Genomic DNA, 18,127 nt, shown 5'->3' on the forward strand with positions numbered 1-18,127 from the left:
TTCAGGTTCTCACCCTTCCGGTGTTACCTTTTCACCGCTAACGGCAGAATCTCAATCGAGCCTAGCCCCGCTGTAAGGTAGGCTCATCATCACATGATGATAGTACAGCCATGATGCCCCAATCTGGATTAGCATTGGCTCAGGCCGTCTCCCATCTTTGGAATCACTATCGAGGACCCCTGTACAATTCAAGATGCCCTTGACAATTGAATAACCACACTTCCTCCGCCTGGCCAGGACGCATTCGCAACAGCACCTGTGTCCTCCTCCTGTCTTCACCCTCCCTCACCACCATGGGCGCACTGGATGGCGTCACGCCCGCCCAAGAGCACGCGGACGCGGACAGCAAAGGAGGTTCGGGTTTCCCCCAGGAGTCTGCCGCGCACCCACCACCAAAACAAACGACCGCGCCGGATACTCCACCTCCTCCAGATCTACCTCTCCATCCTCCTCCTCTTTGTGAACTACTTTCTTGCCCAGTACGACAAATTCATCCTCTCCTACTTCCGCCCCCAGGTCCAGGCGTCCCTCGGCCTCAGCGAGGCCCAGTATGGCCTGGTCAGCGGCTACGCGACGGGCATCGTCTACGCCCTCCTCGCCCTGCCCATCGCCCTCGTCGCCGATTACACGTCCGCCCGCGTGTGGACGCTGAGCGTCGCCGCCGCCTGGTGGAGTCTGTGTGTTGTTTTCCAGGGCCTGGCAAACGACTTTGGACAGCTTTTCTGCGCCCGTATTGGCATGGGTATCGGGCAGGCGGCCGTCGAGGCCTTGAGCATCAGTCTCATTAGTGACCTCGTCGCTTGGCGGAATGTCTTTCTCGGCACCAGCGTGCTCTATGTCGGTGTCTACGTTGGCGAGGCTGTGAGCGGTCAGATTGCGCATGCCTTCACCGAAACGGGTACCAGCTGGCAGGTGGCCATGCGGGCCATTGGCATCACTGGCATCGTCGTCGCTGTCCTGGTGCGCCTCGTGCTGAGGGAGCCCGCGCGGCGTGAGGCCATTGTCGTCCTCGGAGGACGTCCGGGGGCGTGGGACGCCGCTTCGTCGGTGATTGGTTCCGGGGTCGGACCCGTGCCAGGGTCCAAGGCCCGGAAGCGCAGGAGCATGCGGGCAGCCAAGGCGGATCTGCTCAGCACGGGGGTGTATATCATGCGCATGCACTCCTTCTGGCTGCTGCTGCTGTCGGCCGCGATGCGCCAGCTGGCTGGCAACGTGTTTGGGTACTACATGCCTGGATACCTGTCGACGCTGTATCCGAACACGACAAACCTGCTCTCCCGCTATGGCCTGATTGTGGGTATCGTCGGCAGCCTGACGGTGTTGTTTGGTGGCCTACTGACGTCCCTTCTCTGGAACAGGACGAAGCTGACGCCAATTTATCTCACTGCGGTGGGTGGCATGGTCAGCAGTATCTTCGTGCTCATCATGATCTTCTCGCGCAATTTGGCGGGGGACGACGAGTCCAGGGGTGTCCAGATCCTGTATGGATCCATGGCGGCTGCGTATGCCACGGCCGAGCTCTGGCTGGGCTGCCTCTTTGCCCTCATTGCGCTCCTACTGCCTCCGGATTACAAGACTTTTGGCCTCGCCATCTGGACCAGTGTCCAGGTCCTCGTGTACTCTTCGGGCCCTGAGGCTATGGGGCTCGCTCTCAGGAACGAGGATCCCGCCAGTCCGGGGTATATCACGGCCACGAGGAACAGCTTGGCTGTGATCATCACCTTGGGGTACTGGGCGTGCGGTATCGGCCTTCTCAGTGCGATTCCTTTGCTCAAGAGGGATCTGAGGATGGAATTTGTGGAGGGCCGTCTCAGTACGCGTAGAAGGATGGCCTTTGGGGGGTTCATTGTAGCGGTTGTGTGTCTGGTGGTTATTCTGTTCACCATGAGTCTGGTGTACGCGGTTTGACGAGGCACAAGATGATTCTACAGTCTTTGAATGGCAATGTTTGATCCATGGAAGTTTCCAATGATGGTGAGCCGTGCTTCTCACATATGGTCGCAGTAACATAGACAATCTATTGAGACAACTTCTCATCAATGAGGACTGAAACAAAAATATGAAAAACACAGCATAGTTAGTTTGCACCCCTAAACACTTCCCAACGTAATTTCTTGTTGTTGTTGGTTCCTATGTATACATTCCCAAGACCGAATACACTAAACGAGGACGATTTCTTTTTTTCTTTCTGAAATTCGGTCAATCCTAGGGCTCTCTGAAGCGTGTTTGATAATAGTACCGGGTAGCCATCGGCCTCACTCCTCAACTCCGAGGATGCCTCGGCTCGTCAGCCCAGAAAACGACGCCATCGGCCTCCTCCCCCGGAAAAGACGCCGCATCAGGCGCAAGTGTCCGTTGTGGAGCCCACGGCCATGCCGGGGCACCGCTGCGGGCGTGCGGGCAGGTCGAAAACTAAACCCGTGGCGTTTTGAGCGTGTCTCAATGGCAAAGACTTGCCACAGATAAAAGACCAGGACAACCCCCTCTTTGACGCGCGTATATCCACTACTTATACTCTCTTACAAGCACAAACACAACAATGGCCCGTGAGAACCTGACCATCCGCCTCGCTGAGCGTCCTACGGACGAGATCGTCCCCGGCACGACGTTCACCGCGAAGCGTGAGGCCGCCCCCTCCCCCTCCGATCTCAAGGATGGCGAGATCCTCGTCGAGGTGCTGTATCTTTCTCTCGACCCCTCCCTGCGTGGGCAATTGAACGGTAAGTTTAGCTTCTGTCAGAAGAAAGGCCTTGACTGAACAGCGACAGACCGCCGCAGCTATGTGCCCCCTGTACAGATTGGAGCCGTCATGAACGGCGCCTCCGCCTCGCGCGTGCTCGCTTCCAAATCGAAGCTGGTCCAGCCTGGCGAGTACGTCTATGCCGCCACTGGCTGGCAGCAGTACAAGATCCTCAAGGCGGGCACCTTTGAGCCGGCATCTGCCTACCCTGGACTTCAACAGCCGCAGGACATGCTCTCCGCCATGGGTCTGACTGGTGTCACGGCGTGGTATGGCGTGACGCAGATTGGCGAGCCCAAGGCCGGCGAGACGTTTGTCGTGTCCGGTGCGGCGGGTGCCACGGGCAGTGTGGCCGGCCAGATTGCCAAGCTCAAGGGTGCGCGTGTCGTGGGTATCGCCGGCAGCGATGAGAAGTGCAAGTGGCTCGTCAACGACCTGGGTTTCGACGCGGCCGTCAACTACAAGGCACCCGACTGGCGCCAGAAGCTCAAGGAGGCCACGCCCAACTTTATCGACGTGTACTATGACAATGTGGGCGGGGAGATTCTGGACGCGGCGCTGGCGCGGGCCAAGGAGCACGCGCGGTTTGTGATCTGCGGCGTCATCAGCCAGTACAACAGCTCGTCGCCGCCGGGGATCAAGAACATCCACCAGGTGGTGACGATGCGCATCAAGATGCAGGGTTTCATCATCTTTGACGCGCAGGACCGGTATGCCGAGGCGCGCAAGGAGCTCGGCACGTGGCTGGCCGAGGGCAAGATCAAGAAGAACGAGACGATTATCAAGGGCGGTCTGGAGAAGGCGGAGCAGGGGCTTGTTGATCTGTTCCGGGGCGTGAACCAGGGCAAGCTGCTGGTGGAGGTGAAGAACCCGAGTGAGACGCCCTCCAAGCTGTAGGATGGTCAAGGGTAGCAAATGAAATGAAATGCGTGACAACTTGGCACTGAATATGGCTTCCAGCGTATATGAAGCATGGCCTTGTTTGATCAGGGCAGCAGTGACGAAGTGAGGAGACTGAGATTATGAACACTCACAAGTCCCACAAAAACTTATAGGAAGGAGGTTCCAGGCGTACCTTCTTCGAGTACTATGGAATTACCGGTTTGGGAAGATGGCACGGCATTCACTCAAGGAAGGCACTGCAGGAGGAAAGGAACGTCTCAGAGCACAGGCAGACATATTCACTGCGATTATTCGTGTTTCCTATATGTACGTGTACACAACAGCCTCTACACCACCCACTAGATCTTCCCCGTCTCAGTCAAGGCCTTGCCTTCCGTGGCCTCCACCGTGTAGGGATCGACCTCTGTCTCGGCAAAGCGGCGGGCGTTGATGCCCTTAGCAAACAGCATGTCCAGCTCGGCATAGGTGCGGCCCTTGGGCTCCGGTAGGCGGAAGAAGACCCAGACGCAGGACAGCAGACAGGTGCCGGCCCAGAAGTAGGCCGTCTTGGCGCCCCAGTCCCAGGCGGTGGAGGACAGCTGGTAGTTGGTCATGACGTTGACAAAGATGTTGCTGCAGTTGTACGCGGCGCGGGCGAGGACAATGGTCTTGGCCTTGAGGCGGGTGGACGACAGCTCCGAGACGAGCGAGTAGGTCACGGGCCCGACGGCAAAGTCGTAGACGAACGTGAAGAGGATCAACATGCCGCCAATGGCCCAGGAGAAGGAACCGCCCTGGCCAAAGGATAGGCTGCCGACGATGAGGAGAATGAGGAACTGGCCCGACAGACCGGAGAAGTGAATGGTGCGACGACCAATCTTGTGCATGAGGAACCAGGATCCGGCGGTGCCCACGAGTCCGAGCGCGGAGCTGGCCATGGACATGGAAAATGCCTGTTTCTCTGTGAGACCCGCCTGCTTCATAAAGTAGCTGTAGTAGCCCATGAGGTTCTGTCCACCGAGTGTCTGCACCGTCCAGATACCGACGACAATCTCTGTGCGGCGCAGATCGATGCCTCGGAAGCAGTCCAGATACGTGGTTCCCTCCTTTGCGCGGCGCTCCATCTCGTTGGTGTGCTGGATCATGGCAATCGTCTCGTCCGGGTTAAAGTGCGGATCGTTCTGGTTGGTGAGACGGAGCAGGGCGCTGCGCGCCTCCTCATGACGATCCTTGCGGACGTACCACCAGGGCGACTCGGGGGCAAAGTGCAGACCACAGAGAATAAGCACGGGCCAGAGCCACTGGACGCCAAAGGGTATCCGGTACGCGCGGGAATCCTGGTAGTCAACGGAGCCGCGGCTGACGGCGGCCGCGAAGAACTGCCCAATGACCCAGCACATGTTGATGAACGTGGTGAGGTACGGACGGAGGATGACGGGCGAGACCTCGGACGCATACTGCGCGGCGACGCTCTGGAAGGCGCCCCAGGGGATGCCGCAGAGGACCTCGCCCAAGACGAGGATCTGGACGTTGGGGGCGAAGAAGAGGGCGAAGATGGTGCCGATCATCATGTACAGGAAGCCAATGGTCGTCCACTTGGCACCGTAGCGGTCCGTGATCCAGCCGGCAATGAGGAGGCCAATGACCTCGCCGGCGCGCGCACCGTTGGAGAGACCACTCTGCCAGGCGGCGCTGATGACGTGCTTGCCCTGCTCCTCGGACCAGGCACCGTACTTTTCGTTGAAGACGGGGGAGGCGTAGAGGTTGCCGAGCAGGGCGAGGTCGTAGCCCTCCATGATGAGGGTGGACGAGAGGAGCATGGACCAGCCGATGGCTTTGGGGTACTGCTTGATGGCGGCCAGGATGCCCATGTTGTGCTCCGCGTCGGCGGCGTGGGCGGCATCTTGGGCGAGGTGGGCGGCATCGACGTGGCCCTGGTGCTCGGAGGAGGGTTTGGTGGTTGAGTCCCGGGGGACTTTGGAGTCGGTGGGGGGAGCCATGGTGGGCAAGGGGGGAAGTATTCTCTGTAGCCTGTTGCTTGAGATGTGCAGTGCTGGAGGAAGAGGCACTGGATGCCAGAGAAGAGATGGATGTGATCAGATATGACAGGACACCTCAAGGGGCGAATGGCCGCTTCTTATATCGACGACGCACAGGTCCAACGAACCAACCGCGTCGACCAGGGTCAGCAGGCCAAGCGACGCAATGGCAGGTAACGCGCAGAGAGACCGCAAACCGAGTCAATCCGATCAGCTGGACCCGTGCAAGCCACGCGACGACGAGGGAGAGAAAATAAGCCGTCTACCACGCAATCGCATGTCCTGGGGAAGAAAAGCGTGGAGATTGTGGGGGAGGCAAAGAATCTGGGACGATGAAAAAGCATAAACGACCCGCCACGAGGACAGGAGACTCCGTCCATGGGAAGCCCTGCCTCTCCACATCGCGCGGAGAGACCGGTCGTCGATTGGCAACGGCTGAGTTGGACGGAGTTTTGTGTCGGGTGTGGAATGCGGAGGACAGGAGTGTCCGCTGGGGGGAGATCAGGGTTCTCGTCGCTCAAGGGGACTCTCCTCCTCACGCCAATATCTCCGAGTGTCCGTCTCGGAGAAGCGCAGATTATCGCGCGAATTGGACGCTCATAGGCGCGTGTCATGGCTGCGGGTCGAGTAGCGGATTCTTGCGTCCGCCGTCTGCGTCTGATTGCCTGATTGCGTCCTGTCTGCGACGCTGTCGTGCGGAGAATCCGTACAAGAAGCATATCGTATCGCATGCGAACGCGCGGTTCGTCAATCAAGCTCGCCCTCGTCTCTCATATCAAGTCGGCTGCTGCTCCTCTGTCTTTTCTTCCGACATCAGCCTCCAGTCTCACAAATCCAACACTCAATCCGACATGGGCTCGATATCGTGGGATCGCCAGAATGGCTTCACAAACGAACCCTACTGGAAAGACGCAACCTTCTACCAAGTCTACCCTGCTTCATTCAAAGACTCCAACGGTGATGGTTGGGGCGACTTGCCAGGCCTCATCTCCGAGCTCGACTACCTCTCTGACTTGGGCGTCGACGTGATCTGGGTGAGCCCCATCTTCGACAGCCCCCAGAAGGACATGGGCTACGATGTGCGCGACTACCAGAAAATCTACGCACCGTACGGCTCCATTGAAGACGTTGACGTGCTGCTCAGAGAGTCGCACAACCGTGGCATGAAGGTCATTCTAGACCTGGTCGTGAACCACACATCGCAGGAGCACGAATGGTTCCAAGAGTCGCGCTCATCCAAGGACAACCCGAAACGTGACTGGTATATCTGGAAGCCCCCCCGCTACGACGCCGACGGCACACGGATACCGCCCACCAACTGGCGCTCGTACTTTGCCGGCCCAACCTGGACCTTTGACGAGCACACGCAGGAGTACTACCTCCACCTGTACGCCTCAGACCAGCCCGACCTGAACTGGGAGAACGCGGCGTGTCGCAAGGCCATCTACGACAACACGATGCGCTTCTGGCTCGACCGCGGCGTCGACGGCTTCCGCATCGACACGGTCAACAAGTACAGCAAACGCCAGGACTTTGTCGACGCCCCCGTCACGGATCCTAACTCGCCCCATCAGTCTGCGCCCGAGATGTGGTGCAACGGGCCTCGGATCCACGAGTTCATCCACGAGATGAACAGGGAGGTCCTCGCGCCCTATGAGGCCGTCAGCGTCGGCGAGCTCAGCAACACGCCCGACCCGCGCCAGGTGCGGCCCTATGTTTCAGCGCAGGCGCAGGAGCTGGACATGGTCTTTGAGTTTTCTTTGATTCGGCTGGGCACGGGTAATATCTTGGGGCCCAAGTACATTTATCAGCCGTTTCCTCTGTCCAAGATGAAGACTCTGACGCAAAAGTGGCAGTTTGTGGATGGTACGGACGACGCGTGGACGACGGTGTTTGTGGAGAACCACGACAATGCTAGGGCTGTCTGTCGCTTTGGCGATAGCTCGACGCCAGAGCTGTGGAATAAATCGGCAAAGACTATTGCGCTGTGGCAGGTTACCCTCACCGGCACGCTGTTCCTCTACCAGGGCCAGGAGATTGGCATGACGAACATGCCCTCGTCTTGGGGTATCGAGGAGTACAAAGATGTCGAGAGCACGGGGTTCTACGAGGAGGCTGTGCAGTCGGGGGATCCCGAGCTAATCAAGAAGACGCTGCATGGTCTGGGACACCTCGCGCGCGACCATTCACGGATCCCCTTTCAGTGGGACGCGTCGCCCAATGCTGGGTTTGCCCGTGAGGGAGCGACGCCGTGGATGCGCGTGCATGACGAGTACAAGTCGATCAACGTAGCGCGCCAGCGGGATGATCCAGACTCGATTCTGAGTTTCTACAAAAAGGCCCTCACGCTGCGCAAAGAGCACAGGGATCTGTTTGTCTTTGGATCATTCACGCTGCTTGATCCTGAGGATGAGAGTGTCTTCTCCTATGTCAAGAGGGATATCAAGGGCCACACGGACAAGATGGCCGTCGTGACGTTGAATATGAGTGGGAAGCAGCAGATGGGCACAGATGTAACCTCGATCCTGGGCGATGGGGCCCGTTTGGTCGTCAGCACACAAGAGGGGAGCAAGCTTGTAGACGGACGGCCGGTGTTGAAGCCGTGGGAGGGCAGGGTGTATGTGAATCACTAGCGCGTCTCTGGGTATTTAGCTTGCAGTCTCTCACAATGACTTGACCAGTCCTTCGTGCTTGACCGTCCATGTGCCGTCGTTGGGAAACCCAGGCGCGTCGCCTTCTGAGCCAGCCCAGCCCTTGGCCATGAAGGAGACTGCCCACAGGAAGCCTGCGTTGCCAGGCATAAAGGGGGGCGGAGTGCCTCCATCACCGCCACGCACGGCGAATCCTGGTTCTTGTCAGTGTGATTTTTGTATCTCGCAGTGAATACTGACCAGCATCATCGAACTTCCAGTAGTCAAAAGCAGTCAAGTGGTAGATAGCCCTGTCCGGGTCCCCGACCTTGGCCGAGTTGATGGCCAGAATCGGCCTTCCCCATCCGCGGATCTTGTCGTCAGTCCAGACCTCGGCGACCTTGTCAGCCGTCTGGACAGCCGTGGCAAAGTCCACGGCGACGGTGTCGGGGATAAAACCTGTCATCATGAGGAGGCTGCGCGGGTCCCCGTTGAGCTTGGGGTCGTCCCACCAGGTGGCGTTGACGCCCAGGTAGACCGCGTAGAGATCGTCGACTTGGGGTGGTGGCGCCAGCTTCTCGGCGACGGTGATCCAGTCTTCGGGGACGTCTTGGCCGAGGGCTTTCTTCCACTGGATGGCCGTATCGAGGCCGTAGCGCCAATATGCAATCTGACGGTAAGTACGTAGTGGACATTATAGAAGGGAGACGTACTTCGAATGCGAGATTGGTGGTTTCGTATGGTGGAGTGTTCTCGGTTACTCCATACAATCTGGGATCGTCAGTTAACGAGAAACTAACAAAGTTACAGAACTCACGGCGGCCCAATGTCGTAGAGATCACTGGACTCGTTAAACCACGCAAACGAAGCCATATACTCCGCCGTGGCAGTGAGCACTTCATCCCACGCCTCGAGGGTCTCCTGGGTGGGATGCGCTTGATACTGATAAGACGCCATCATCATGGGATGCGGCTGACTTGTCAGCACAAACTCCTCAGACTTAAACAAAACAGACATACCTGCTGCCACACGAGCAAGGCGTTGATCAAGCCAGGCGAGCTCACACCCGACACCAACTCTGTCATCTTGGGCCATCGCGCGCCCTTCCAGCCCATCTTCTCCGCTCGTGCCCTCGAACTCGGCAATAGCGTCTTGTACACCGCCGGAAAGATACCATCAAAGAACGTCTGTCGTCCCCACGTCGCCCAGTGCACCGCATGCCACGCGACCATCTCCATGTGGAACTTGCCGTACCACCCATTGTTCATCAACCCGCTCTCCTGTGGTGGCTGCCCCGTCGCGGCGCTGTTCACGCGGACGTGGTACTGTGACAGTATGATGCGGCGCTGTAGCTCGTTGGCAGCGTGGTGGGAGGACGAGGTGAGGTCGACGAAGCCGCCGTGCGTCCAGTAGTCGTGCCAGCCCTGGATGTTGCGCGCCTGGACGTCCGCAGGGAGATCGGGGACGCTCCTTTCGGGGGCAAAGTGCGCGGTGAATGTGATTTTGTTTGTGGCCTCGGTGGGCGCCAAGGTGAAGCGGTGCGCCTTTTTGGACGAGGATCCCTTCCCTTCGTCACGCGAGAGCTGCAGGGGGGTTTCCTCGCTCCAGTGCATGTTGACGTGGTATTTGGTCTCTTGCATCTCATGGTAAATATGCGCCGTGTTGGGTGTCTTGCAATTGACCTTGCCGACCGTCGTGTGGTTCGCGGGAAAGTCATAGACGCCCACAAAGACCTCGAACTTGTACTGCGTGGCGTGGATGGGAGGGTAGGGGAAGTCCAGTTCGACGGCGAGATCACCTGTCTCAAGGAGAGGCGAGTCAATCGCAAAGGTCACCGCGTCCGAGTCAAAGTCGCCTTGCGTGATCACTTGGACATCCTGGCCGTCGACCTTGAACTTGGAGGTAATGGTGCCGCTCCAGGGGTCGAGTTCTTGATGCGGGTCGGTGATAGCATCGGTGGACAGAGTGTCGCTCTTGTACTTGAGGCCGATGCGGCCTAGGTTGACACGATTAGGGTTGCCGATGATCCATTGCGAGATGGCGGGCAGATCGGGGTCGGGGATATCGTAGTATACATCGCGACCGTGTGTGTCTTTTGGGACGCCTTCGTAGTCACTCAGTTCCTCGCTAGATGGTCAGTATTTTGTGTGTGCAGGATTGCAGATCGCTCACCCGTTCGTGGGCAAAGAGTCGTTGTGCCATGCCCAGGAAGACAAGGTGTTGAACGGCAGGAAGGTCTGCATGCCCGTGTTGTCGACGCTGAATGCAAAGTTGCCATTGCCGACTTGCAGAGGCGTCGTCTTGTTGTCGATGAGGCTGGTCCGGATGACCTTGTACTGCGACACGATTTTCTGCCTGTCATGGTTTGTCAGAGGTCCGCTTCTCCATGAGACTCAGTGCTTGAGTACCTGTCAATCTTGGCCGCAGCCAGCAGGGGGAGCAGCAAAAGCGCCCATGGGTTTCGCATAGTCTTCATCTTGACGGATATCACCAGTTGCTTCTGATAGTGCATCCCCTCCGACTTGGCGGCATTATCTTGGTTACATATCGCGAGCCAGCGTCACCCGGGTCAACTCCCACCGAACCCCTCTGTGATCTGCCTTTTAGCCAGATCTTTCTCAGGGGTCGATCGACATCCGTTGGCCAATTCACAGAGCCGCAAAAGATGCTGCCCCTCGCATGACGCGGGGAAGACGAGCAGCTCTCGGGGTACATTAGTGCGCCAGGGGCTCGTATTACAGAGCGAACTGGTTTGGCTAGATGAAATTGTTCCCCCAATTGTATGATACCATAAACATGCTGAACTTGTCACTGCACAATACAAGAATCAGTCTTAGTTCGGTCTTGTCACAATCGCTGATCAGTGCGTGATTGAGACGTGGTATATCACACGACAGCTTCACATATTACAGACTGTATTAATATAGACCTTATGCTTGAGAGCTATGCTCCCGCAAGAAATCCTCTAATCGAGTCCACTTCAAGCCCGGATATCGATCATTGTCGAGAGGATCGAGCTTTCCAGTCCCAGACATCATGTTCTCCATGTACTGCATGCCCTGCCACGGCGGAAACACCTCCTCCTCGCTGCCAAAAGCGCGCATCGCCTTGATTAGAAGCTTCGTCGTGCCCACCGTGCCCATCCACTTGGCCGAGTAGGTCTGCCCCGTCACACGTGTCTCCGTGTCGACGATATCCTGCACGCTGACGACGGCGCTGGCGATGCGGAGGAATCGTGGCGTAGGCGACGGATCGGTGGCGACAGCGGCCGTGTAGGCTGCCACGTCCACCATTGGGGTGAAGTCCAGTGCCTGCGTCGGCTGGCCGACGTACGTGACCTTGCGTGTCTCATGGTTGACCATGGGACTGTCGCCTACCAGGACCTCCATGAAGCATCCGTTGAGGATACTCGTCCACGCGACGCCCGACGCTTCGAGCTTGGTGTGGAACTCGCGGTGCAGATCCAGGTTCCGGTTCGAGCCGGGTTCTGTCTTTGTGAAGTCGAGGGAGAAGTCGGAGGGGAGGAAGCGCGGCACCTGCGCGGCCACGGCGGCGTCGAGGAGTTTGCCTTGCGCGTCAATCATGACGTCTCGCAACCCCAGGAGCGATGAGATGACGCAGGTAGCGCCTTGGAGCTCGCGGGTCAGCGCGTCGACGTTGGTCATGTCCACGGGCGTTATGGTCGCGCCAGCTTTGGAGAGGCCCTCTGTGCGTGATGGTTCGGTGTTTGGGCGCACCAAGGCTTTGACGGCGACGCCGCGTGCGAGCACAGCTTGGACGATGAGCTTGCCGAGCGCACCTGAGGCGCCAGCGACGGCGATGAATCCGGAGCTCATGTTGGCAGGTGGGTGGAGATGGTCGGCGGCCTCACAACTCGTGAAGAGGCTGATCAGGAAGGGAGTAGATAACCTAGAGAAGGAGACGCTGTTGATGAATAAAAAAGAAGAAGAAACAGGCGTCGTAGGACTACCTATAGTCTAGAATCTAGTCCGCAGCGTGAATCGTGACTCATGAGTCATGCCGGATGCATGTTGTGATAGCATGAACTGGGGGCACATGTCCTTGAATACATGGATGTGCATCCTGAAAAGCTGTAACTTGTTTGGTGGAATCATCGTTATCGCAAGTTCACGCGGATTGAAAAGGGCGAGCTCTGATGAATTGCGTCGATGACAAATACGGTCGAACATTAGACCGTACATTCGGCCGAACGCGAACAAGACCTCCACCTGAGTTCATCCGTCTTATCAATCGGATCGGGACTTCTCATGCACCGACGACCTTTCTAATTGGGCATATCTACGTTATGGATTGAGACTAGGTTGAGACCTTGGGAATTAAAACGACGAGTCGGGGATTAGGGGGTTTGTGACTGGTCTGATCACGGCTGCATGGACAAGCAGAAGGCAGCGAAAGGACAGGGCAAGTTCTGACTGAGTTCTGCTATTGCGTATGTAATTATGTACATGTACGCTAATTAGCGTAGTATTTTGAGCACAGTGGTATCCATTTGGTCTGTTTGATATGATTGTCCTTGGAAGCTATTGTGATTAGAGGAAGTCAATGCCCGTTGCTGAACCTCCGTGGAGATAGACGGCAACGTCCACATAGTCGTTGAGTAATGTGGAAAATGACGGCGCTTGCTTTCGGAAAATCCGGGTCCTGGTTATAATGCGGCTATAACCGCGTAATATTTAGGAAAGCTCCGTAAGAGGTGTTGAGACATCCCGTTCTCGACTATAAAGTTATTGCACGCTCACCCAATAATATACGCGCTAATACATCTAACCATCAGGGCTGACACTATAAGCCAACGGACGATTACTAGCTTTATAAGATCGTTCATATGCCTCATACGTTTCTGCGATGGTCTGACTTTGGCAACCCCGCAGACCGTATGATCCAGCGGTATCGTCATAATCTGATCGAGGATATGAAATAAGTAGTATTGATCTCCCTAAGGTAAGTTTCACGACTACTTCTTCCAAGTATCAGAACCAAGCTGCCTGATCAACGTCTCAATTTTAGTATATCGAATCGACTGAAACACAACAAGATGAAGACTTCTGTCATTATCTTTCTCGCCGCCACAATAGCTATCACTGCTGGTCGCCCGTGGCCAAGAGATGATCCCGAAGGACTGAAGCCCACTAAAGCCTGTGAGAAGCAAGCAAACTTGACAACAGAAACAGGCATCAATGAGGCTGCATTCTCGAGTTCATTCCACTTCAGTGTCGCTTTCGCCGGCTCTCTGCTATTGCTCTTTGGTTGGATGTATGTCTCCCGAAGCGGCTACGTACTGAGTCGACGCAAGTACTACTCAACGGATGACCATATGTGGTTTTGGATGGGGCTTATCAGTATTCCTTGGACGGTTCTCGTACCTATCTCTACCCAGAGTTGGGACCGCTGCGAAGGCAAGTATGAGATCGAAAGATCTACTTGGTGGCAAGGACCCCGTTTCTGGGGACGGATGGCATTCGTTCCCTGGATCTTGGACGCCGTCTTCTTGTGGTGGCTCCTAGAGCGTCTGTTTCGCAAAGATTGTGTAAAAGAAGAAAGCAGCACAAAAGACAGCGACAGCACAAAGCACAGCGACGGCACAAAGCACAGCGACGGCAGCCACGAACAAAGTAGCAGCCTAAAACAAAAACCCAGTCTAGGGAATGATGACCGCCTGGGAAAGGACGACAGTCCAGGAAAGGAAAGCAGTCCAGGAAATCAGGGCAGCCTGGGGAAGGAATCTAAACTAGGAGAAATGCCTAAGTTCGAAGCACCTATATCAGCCGAAAATCCTAGCTCAAGAGAAGTACGCCGCCCAAAAAAGGACACGGGGACAGCCACGGGGACAGCCACGGAGCAAGCCACGGGGACAGCCACGGAGCAAGCCACGGGGACAGCCACGGAGCAAGCCACGGACATGAGGAAAGCCAACTACCCATTGTTCGAACGATACACGAGACTACGAAAGTGGTTCACCAAACGCCATGGGTGGGCAGCGTGTATCTGCTTCGTGCTTGCTGTGGGCCCGACAGCTTGGGCAGCTGGAGGGGCGCTTCACAGTAGGCTGTATCTTCTCGGGACCCTCACCGTCGGCGGTCTAGCAATGTTTCTTGTGGTCTTGCTCACTTGCTATAAATACACAAACTTCGACACGGAGCTGCCTCATACTTATGCAATGGACGATATCAGTATCCCGCTTTTATCGGCCGGTGAGACTGGACTGGCCTACATCCTACCAACACCGTCGACAGAAGCAAATGATAACCATGCAGACCCGCTGGGTCCCGCCATCGGTTACAGTCTGAAATGCGAACAAAGACTCCTTTGGGATCATCGGTCATTCCTAGAACCAGTGTACAGGGATACTGATTGGGACCTGGGAGGCAAAACCACCAATGACATTTCAGACAAATGCGAGAAACCACTACGAAATTGTTCAAAGTCCGTACAGGAGTTGATCACTTCACTTATTAGTAACATTCCCGATGATGGATCGATGATTCAAGCTCTTGGAGTCTGGCTCTATGATTCCGACGAGGCCAAAGCGGCGCACAGCACGCCAACCATACGCTCAACACCAGAAAGTCGTCTGGCTTTTCTCCCCAACTCGACCACGGAAAAGTACACCCTGATCGGGAGGGACATAGCATTGGCGCTTCTTCTGTGGGACGAATTAATCTTTGATCGTCGCTGGCAGTTGGAATGCGGTAAAGAGCATAGCAGCGTAGTGTGCGCTGACTGCAACGATTTTCGGGAAAAGGCCTGGGGTTGGCGAGAGAGAACAGGTACTTTCGTAAAAGGGGTGACCAATGTTCGAGGCTCGCAGAGTGGCCTTGATGGACTAAAAAGAGCGGCAGGCCAGGTATATCGCTTGATTCCTCTCGAGATGGCTGACAAGAGTGTACCCAAAGACTACGATAAGACGGCCGCCGCAGCAGTGGACAATGCGCTGGCCAAGAGCAAAGATCTCAAAGAGACCGCAGGGTATCTGTGGGACGTCTGCTGGAAAGTATGCCCTAGCACATTCGGCGCCTTATATCTATGGACCACGGCTTGGTATATGTACCATGGGAACGAAACATTCCACACGACGCCTCTGCTTCCGGAAAAAGACCTCGAACTATGGCTCGATTATATCCCATCGTATTTAACAGCCTGGAGGATTCGGTGGAGGTTTCTCTGGTACGGCAGCGTAGCGTGCCAACTGGTGATTTTGCTGCCGACCGCATTCGCTGGTCTTATCGGGTTGGTTGGTATTTAGTGTGGTGTTTAAGCAGGGTTTTACCAACGAGCCACTCCAGAGAACACGAGAGGCCGACAATGTCAGGGGGTTTAGGGGGGGGGGGGGCTTCAACATAAGGAGAGACGAGGGTAGAGGGGGAGAGATGGATCAGTCAACCTCCCAAGTATGCTCGATGGAAACGCGCCCTGTCTCTGGACATTTCCATTAGGCAGTGTGAGGGACCGGCCAGAGATATCCTGATGGAGACAGTATCGTCCACTGCAATGCCACACTTTTCGAGTGCACGCCCAGTGACACCCTTAATCGGCACATCGCTAAACGTCTTGACAGCGTGAGTCCCTATTTGCCAGTTCAGCTCCCTGCAAGCCATGTATTTCATCAGACTGGCATATGGCGCGCACTGCTGGCCAGTGGCTGGCTTTTCCAAGATTGTTTCCAGTCACCGCGACCATATAGCCATAGTCTCAACCAAGCATCCTCCACCAAGGGGTCAACGCCATTCAGATGCTCATATAAATCTTCTTCGTACTCCATCTTGCGCTGCAGGCTTTCGTCTCGAGCCAAGACTGCCTTGTGGGCTTGGCCGCCTGGCTTGTCATCCAAAATAGCGTCGGGATCCCGAAGGCCAATCGACGACTCACAGATCCAATGACCCCTGAGCCACTCCAACAGAATCGACAGTTCGGAGTGGGAGTAATCCCCGCGTCCAAATAGATCGGAATCTAGGCATTCGACCGTTAAGCGCCGAAGCAAGAATTGACGTGATCCTGTCTGGTTAGCCCGGCGCTTCTGTGTCTGTGCGATGGTGAGAAACATAGAGCGGGCAAGCTCTTCGTCTATAGCGACATTCACGAGTGCGTCCTGCACGAGGCCTATCCTGGCTTCGCGATTATACTTATCGGACGAGAAGACGCCGTGGTTGATTAGACCGGTAGCCTCAGGACGAGTACAGTCAAATATAATAGATACTGATTCTAGGCGACTCAAGTGGCCCAAGGCGTGGTAGAATGCGACTTCGGCCTCGTCGCCGCCTGTTCGTCGGATCGTGATATTAAGGTCGCGTACTCGGCGGCATACCTCGGCGAGACGATACGCGTTCTTAGAAGTGAACACGACGGGCTCGTCAAGGCTAAGCTCGCGTAGGTGAGGGCCATGTGTTTCAAGGAGAGTGTCAAAAACGGCGTGTGACCTAGTGCGCCCGAGGTGCAATCCGCGCAACGGGCAAAGAACCTTCAATAGAGAGCATAGGTCGTTGATAGTTCGTTCCACATTATCGTATTCGAGCAGGTCCGGCGTGAGTTCAAGAACCTGAAGGGATCGAAGCGCACCCGTCGCGGCCATGTCGCCTAGCATTGGCAGTAGCTCTGGTTTGACGACACCGAGATTCAAAGATATCAGCGTAGAGAAGTCGATCACCTCTTTCCACCGGTCAACAAGGTACGAAGTAATTGCAGGTCGAAAATTGATGGATAGTGATGTGAGCGCTCTCTTTGACGTTGAAGTAGACTGATCGTTATGGGGTCTTTGGCTCAAACTTGAAGAGAAAAGGCCAGGCCTGCTGGGTCGACGGTGGTTCTGGACGTCCTGTGTGCTAAACGAGGCCTCTGGTTCGCTGTAGTCGACGGAGACATGTTCGAGTTGGCATTGAGGAGACGCAAGTGCTTGTAGAATGGCTTCCTCGTGGTAGCTCCAGTTGCCGTCGTCGTCGAATGCCGAGATATCCCAACAGCTGAACGTGTCGAGACGCGGAGACGTGAGAATTGTATAGTCTGCGGCGTCCATCTCCCGGGCCTTTTGCCCGACTGGGGTGTACAGGCTCTGAAGTCCAAGTTCCCAGATTTCGAGCCGGTAGTTTGGGCCTTGTGGTGTCGATGGACGGAGTAAAGCCGGGGGAGCTGGTATTGGCATCGCCCATGTCAGATGGGTCAAGCCTGGCAGGTGACAGATCAAGTCGGCCAGCGCGTCGAGATTGATATTGCGACGCTGCTGCTTGGAGATCCCAACCAAAGTGGAATGGTCACATCTCTTGCCGAGGTGGGAACGAGGATCCGCGCAATGCGACTCGTAGTCGACCGACAACCCCCGGACGTGATGCATGCGGCCCGTGAGCATGGCCGTCGCGTCTCTCACGGCCTGGGCCACGTTGGACAGATCGTGAATCTTCACTTTAAGGCGGCGGAACCGGCTTCTTTCCGAGGCGAGGCGGCATGTTCGACTGGCGAGAGCAAATGAATGCAGGCTGCGACAGTCTTCAAAGTGGTCGATTCGCAGGAAATCGCAGACCAGGTCGAGGACGACAGATGGTAGGGTTTCAAGGGTCGCCATTAGGAGTCTCGTGAGTCGTGACTGGACCGTTGCGTGAGTGGACCTAACTCCTGGCTGGAAGAACGTCGATGGACGCGATGTATATTGGTGCTCGTACAAGTGGCCGATATGCGTGGAACGCTCAAAGACATATGCGTGGCTCAGTGTCGTTTGCCACGTCTCTGTTTCGCGGCATCGGTGACGTTTGTTATGGCCAAGGCGCTTTGAGAGTCTGAGATGCGGGTAGCGGTAGCCGTTGCTCCTGCCTCAGTGAGTCAGTAGTGAG

At 56.2% G+C, this 18,127-nt stretch overlaps 8 protein-coding genes across 8 annotated transcripts; 4 read left to right on the plus strand and 4 right to left on the minus strand.

Annotated features, from left to right (window-relative positions):
• The first annotated feature begins 142 nt into the window (after positions 1-142).
• On the plus strand, positions 143-2,059 carry F5Z01DRAFT_740704 (major facilitator superfamily domain-containing protein). The gene has a single exon (XM_046266847.1). It carries the CDS (start codon positions 307-309, stop codon positions 1,906-1,908), a length of 1,602 nt encoding a protein of 533 aa, XP_046113402.1. The 5' UTR covers positions 143-306; the 3' UTR covers positions 1,909-2,059.
• A 298-nt stretch (positions 2,060-2,357) lies between these two features.
• Positions 2,358-3,889, plus strand: F5Z01DRAFT_495763 (uncharacterized protein). The gene is made up of 2 exons (XM_046260236.1): positions 2,358-2,720; positions 2,769-3,889. Exons 1-2 carry the CDS (start codon positions 2,540-2,542, stop codon positions 3,635-3,637), a joined length of 1,050 nt encoding a protein of 349 aa, XP_046113403.1. The 5' UTR covers positions 2,358-2,539; the 3' UTR covers positions 3,638-3,889.
• A 1-nt stretch (position 3,890) lies between these two features.
• Positions 3,891-5,808, minus strand: F5Z01DRAFT_495764 (sugar porter family MFS transporter). The gene has a single exon (XM_046260237.1). It carries the CDS (start codon positions 5,620-5,622, stop codon positions 3,982-3,984), a length of 1,641 nt encoding a protein of 546 aa, XP_046113404.1. The 5' UTR covers positions 5,623-5,808; the 3' UTR covers positions 3,891-3,981.
• A 704-nt stretch (positions 5,809-6,512) lies between these two features.
• On the plus strand, positions 6,513-8,294 carry F5Z01DRAFT_631623 (glycoside hydrolase superfamily; the record flags this gene model as incomplete). Its single annotated transcript, XM_046261803.1, has 1 exon — positions 6,513-8,294. One exon carries the CDS (start codon positions 6,513-6,515, stop codon positions 8,292-8,294), a length of 1,782 nt encoding a protein of 593 aa, XP_046113405.1.
• A 15-nt stretch (positions 8,295-8,309) lies between these two features.
• Positions 8,310-11,034, minus strand: F5Z01DRAFT_697831 (Six-hairpin glycosidase-like protein). The gene is made up of 7 exons (XM_046266335.1): positions 10,700-11,034; positions 10,464-10,646; positions 9,311-10,418; positions 9,109-9,263; positions 9,005-9,062; positions 8,553-8,961; positions 8,310-8,506 (listed from the first exon to the last, which is right to left on the minus strand). Exons 1-7 carry the CDS (start codon positions 10,801-10,803, stop codon positions 8,325-8,327), a joined length of 2,199 nt encoding a protein of 732 aa, XP_046113406.1. The 5' UTR covers positions 10,804-11,034; the 3' UTR covers positions 8,310-8,324.
• Positions 11,035-11,189: 155 nt separating this feature from the next.
• Positions 11,190-12,424, minus strand: F5Z01DRAFT_669092 (NmrA-like protein). Its single transcript, XM_046264390.1, has one exon. It carries the CDS (start codon positions 12,125-12,127, stop codon positions 11,222-11,224), a length of 906 nt encoding a protein of 301 aa, XP_046113407.1. The 5' UTR covers positions 12,128-12,424; the 3' UTR covers positions 11,190-11,221.
• Positions 12,425-13,049: 625 nt separating this feature from the next.
• Positions 13,050-15,555, plus strand: F5Z01DRAFT_732244 (uncharacterized protein; the record flags this gene model as incomplete). Its single annotated transcript, XM_046266717.1, has 3 exons — positions 13,050-13,773; positions 14,263-14,482; positions 14,549-15,555. Exons 1-3 carry the CDS (start codon positions 13,348-13,350, stop codon positions 15,553-15,555), a joined length of 1,653 nt encoding a protein of 550 aa, XP_046113408.1. The 5' UTR covers positions 13,050-13,347.
• Positions 15,556-15,735: 180 nt separating this feature from the next.
• On the minus strand, positions 15,736-18,065 carry F5Z01DRAFT_495796 (uncharacterized protein). Its single transcript, XM_046260238.1, has one exon. The coding sequence runs from the start codon at positions 17,860-17,862 to the stop codon at positions 15,916-15,918; it is 1,947 nt and encodes a 648-aa protein (XP_046113409.1). The 5' UTR covers positions 17,863-18,065; the 3' UTR covers positions 15,736-15,915.
• Positions 18,066-18,127: the final 62 nt, after the last annotated feature.

The sequence above is a fragment of the Emericellopsis atlantica genome (assembly GCF_019669845.1).
Source record: "Emericellopsis atlantica unplaced genomic scaffold F5Z01scaffold_65, whole genome shotgun sequence".
Taxonomy (NCBI): domain Eukaryota; kingdom Fungi; phylum Ascomycota; class Sordariomycetes; order Hypocreales; family Bionectriaceae; genus Emericellopsis; species Emericellopsis atlantica.

Bases quoted from the DNA above. Each gene is read 5' to 3' on its own strand.
- F5Z01DRAFT_669092 (XM_046264390.1), bottom strand. From the start codon at position 12,127: ATGAGCTCCGGATTCATCGCCGTCGCTGGCGCCTCAGGTGCGCTCGGC.
- F5Z01DRAFT_495764 (XM_046260237.1), bottom strand. From the start codon at position 5,622: ATGGCTCCCCCCACCGACTCCAAAGTCCCCCGGGACTCAACCACCAAA.
- F5Z01DRAFT_495763 (XM_046260236.1), top strand. From the start codon at position 2,540: ATGGCCCGTGAGAACCTGACCATCCGCCTCGCTGAGCGTCCTACGGAC. The intron at 2,721-2,768 runs GTAAGTTTAGCT...GAACAGCGACAG, and splicing joins CCTGCGTGGGCAATTGAACG to ACCGCCGCAGCTATGTGCCC.
- F5Z01DRAFT_740704 (XM_046266847.1), top strand. From the start codon at position 307: ATGGCGTCACGCCCGCCCAAGAGCACGCGGACGCGGACAGCAAAGGAG.
- F5Z01DRAFT_697831 (XM_046266335.1), bottom strand. From the start codon at position 10,803: ATGCACTATCAGAAGCAACTGGTGATATCCGTCAAGATGAAGACTATG. The intron at 10,419-10,463 runs GTGAGCGATCTG...CTGACCATCTAG, and splicing joins GACTCTTTGCCCACGAACGG to CGAGGAACTGAGTGACTACG. The intron at 9,264-9,310 runs GTATGTCTGTTT...CTGACAAGTCAG, and splicing joins CCTTGCTCGTGTGGCAGCAG to CCGCATCCCATGATGATGGC.
- F5Z01DRAFT_495796 (XM_046260238.1), bottom strand. From the start codon at position 17,862: ATGGCGACCCTTGAAACCCTACCATCTGTCGTCCTCGACCTGGTCTGC.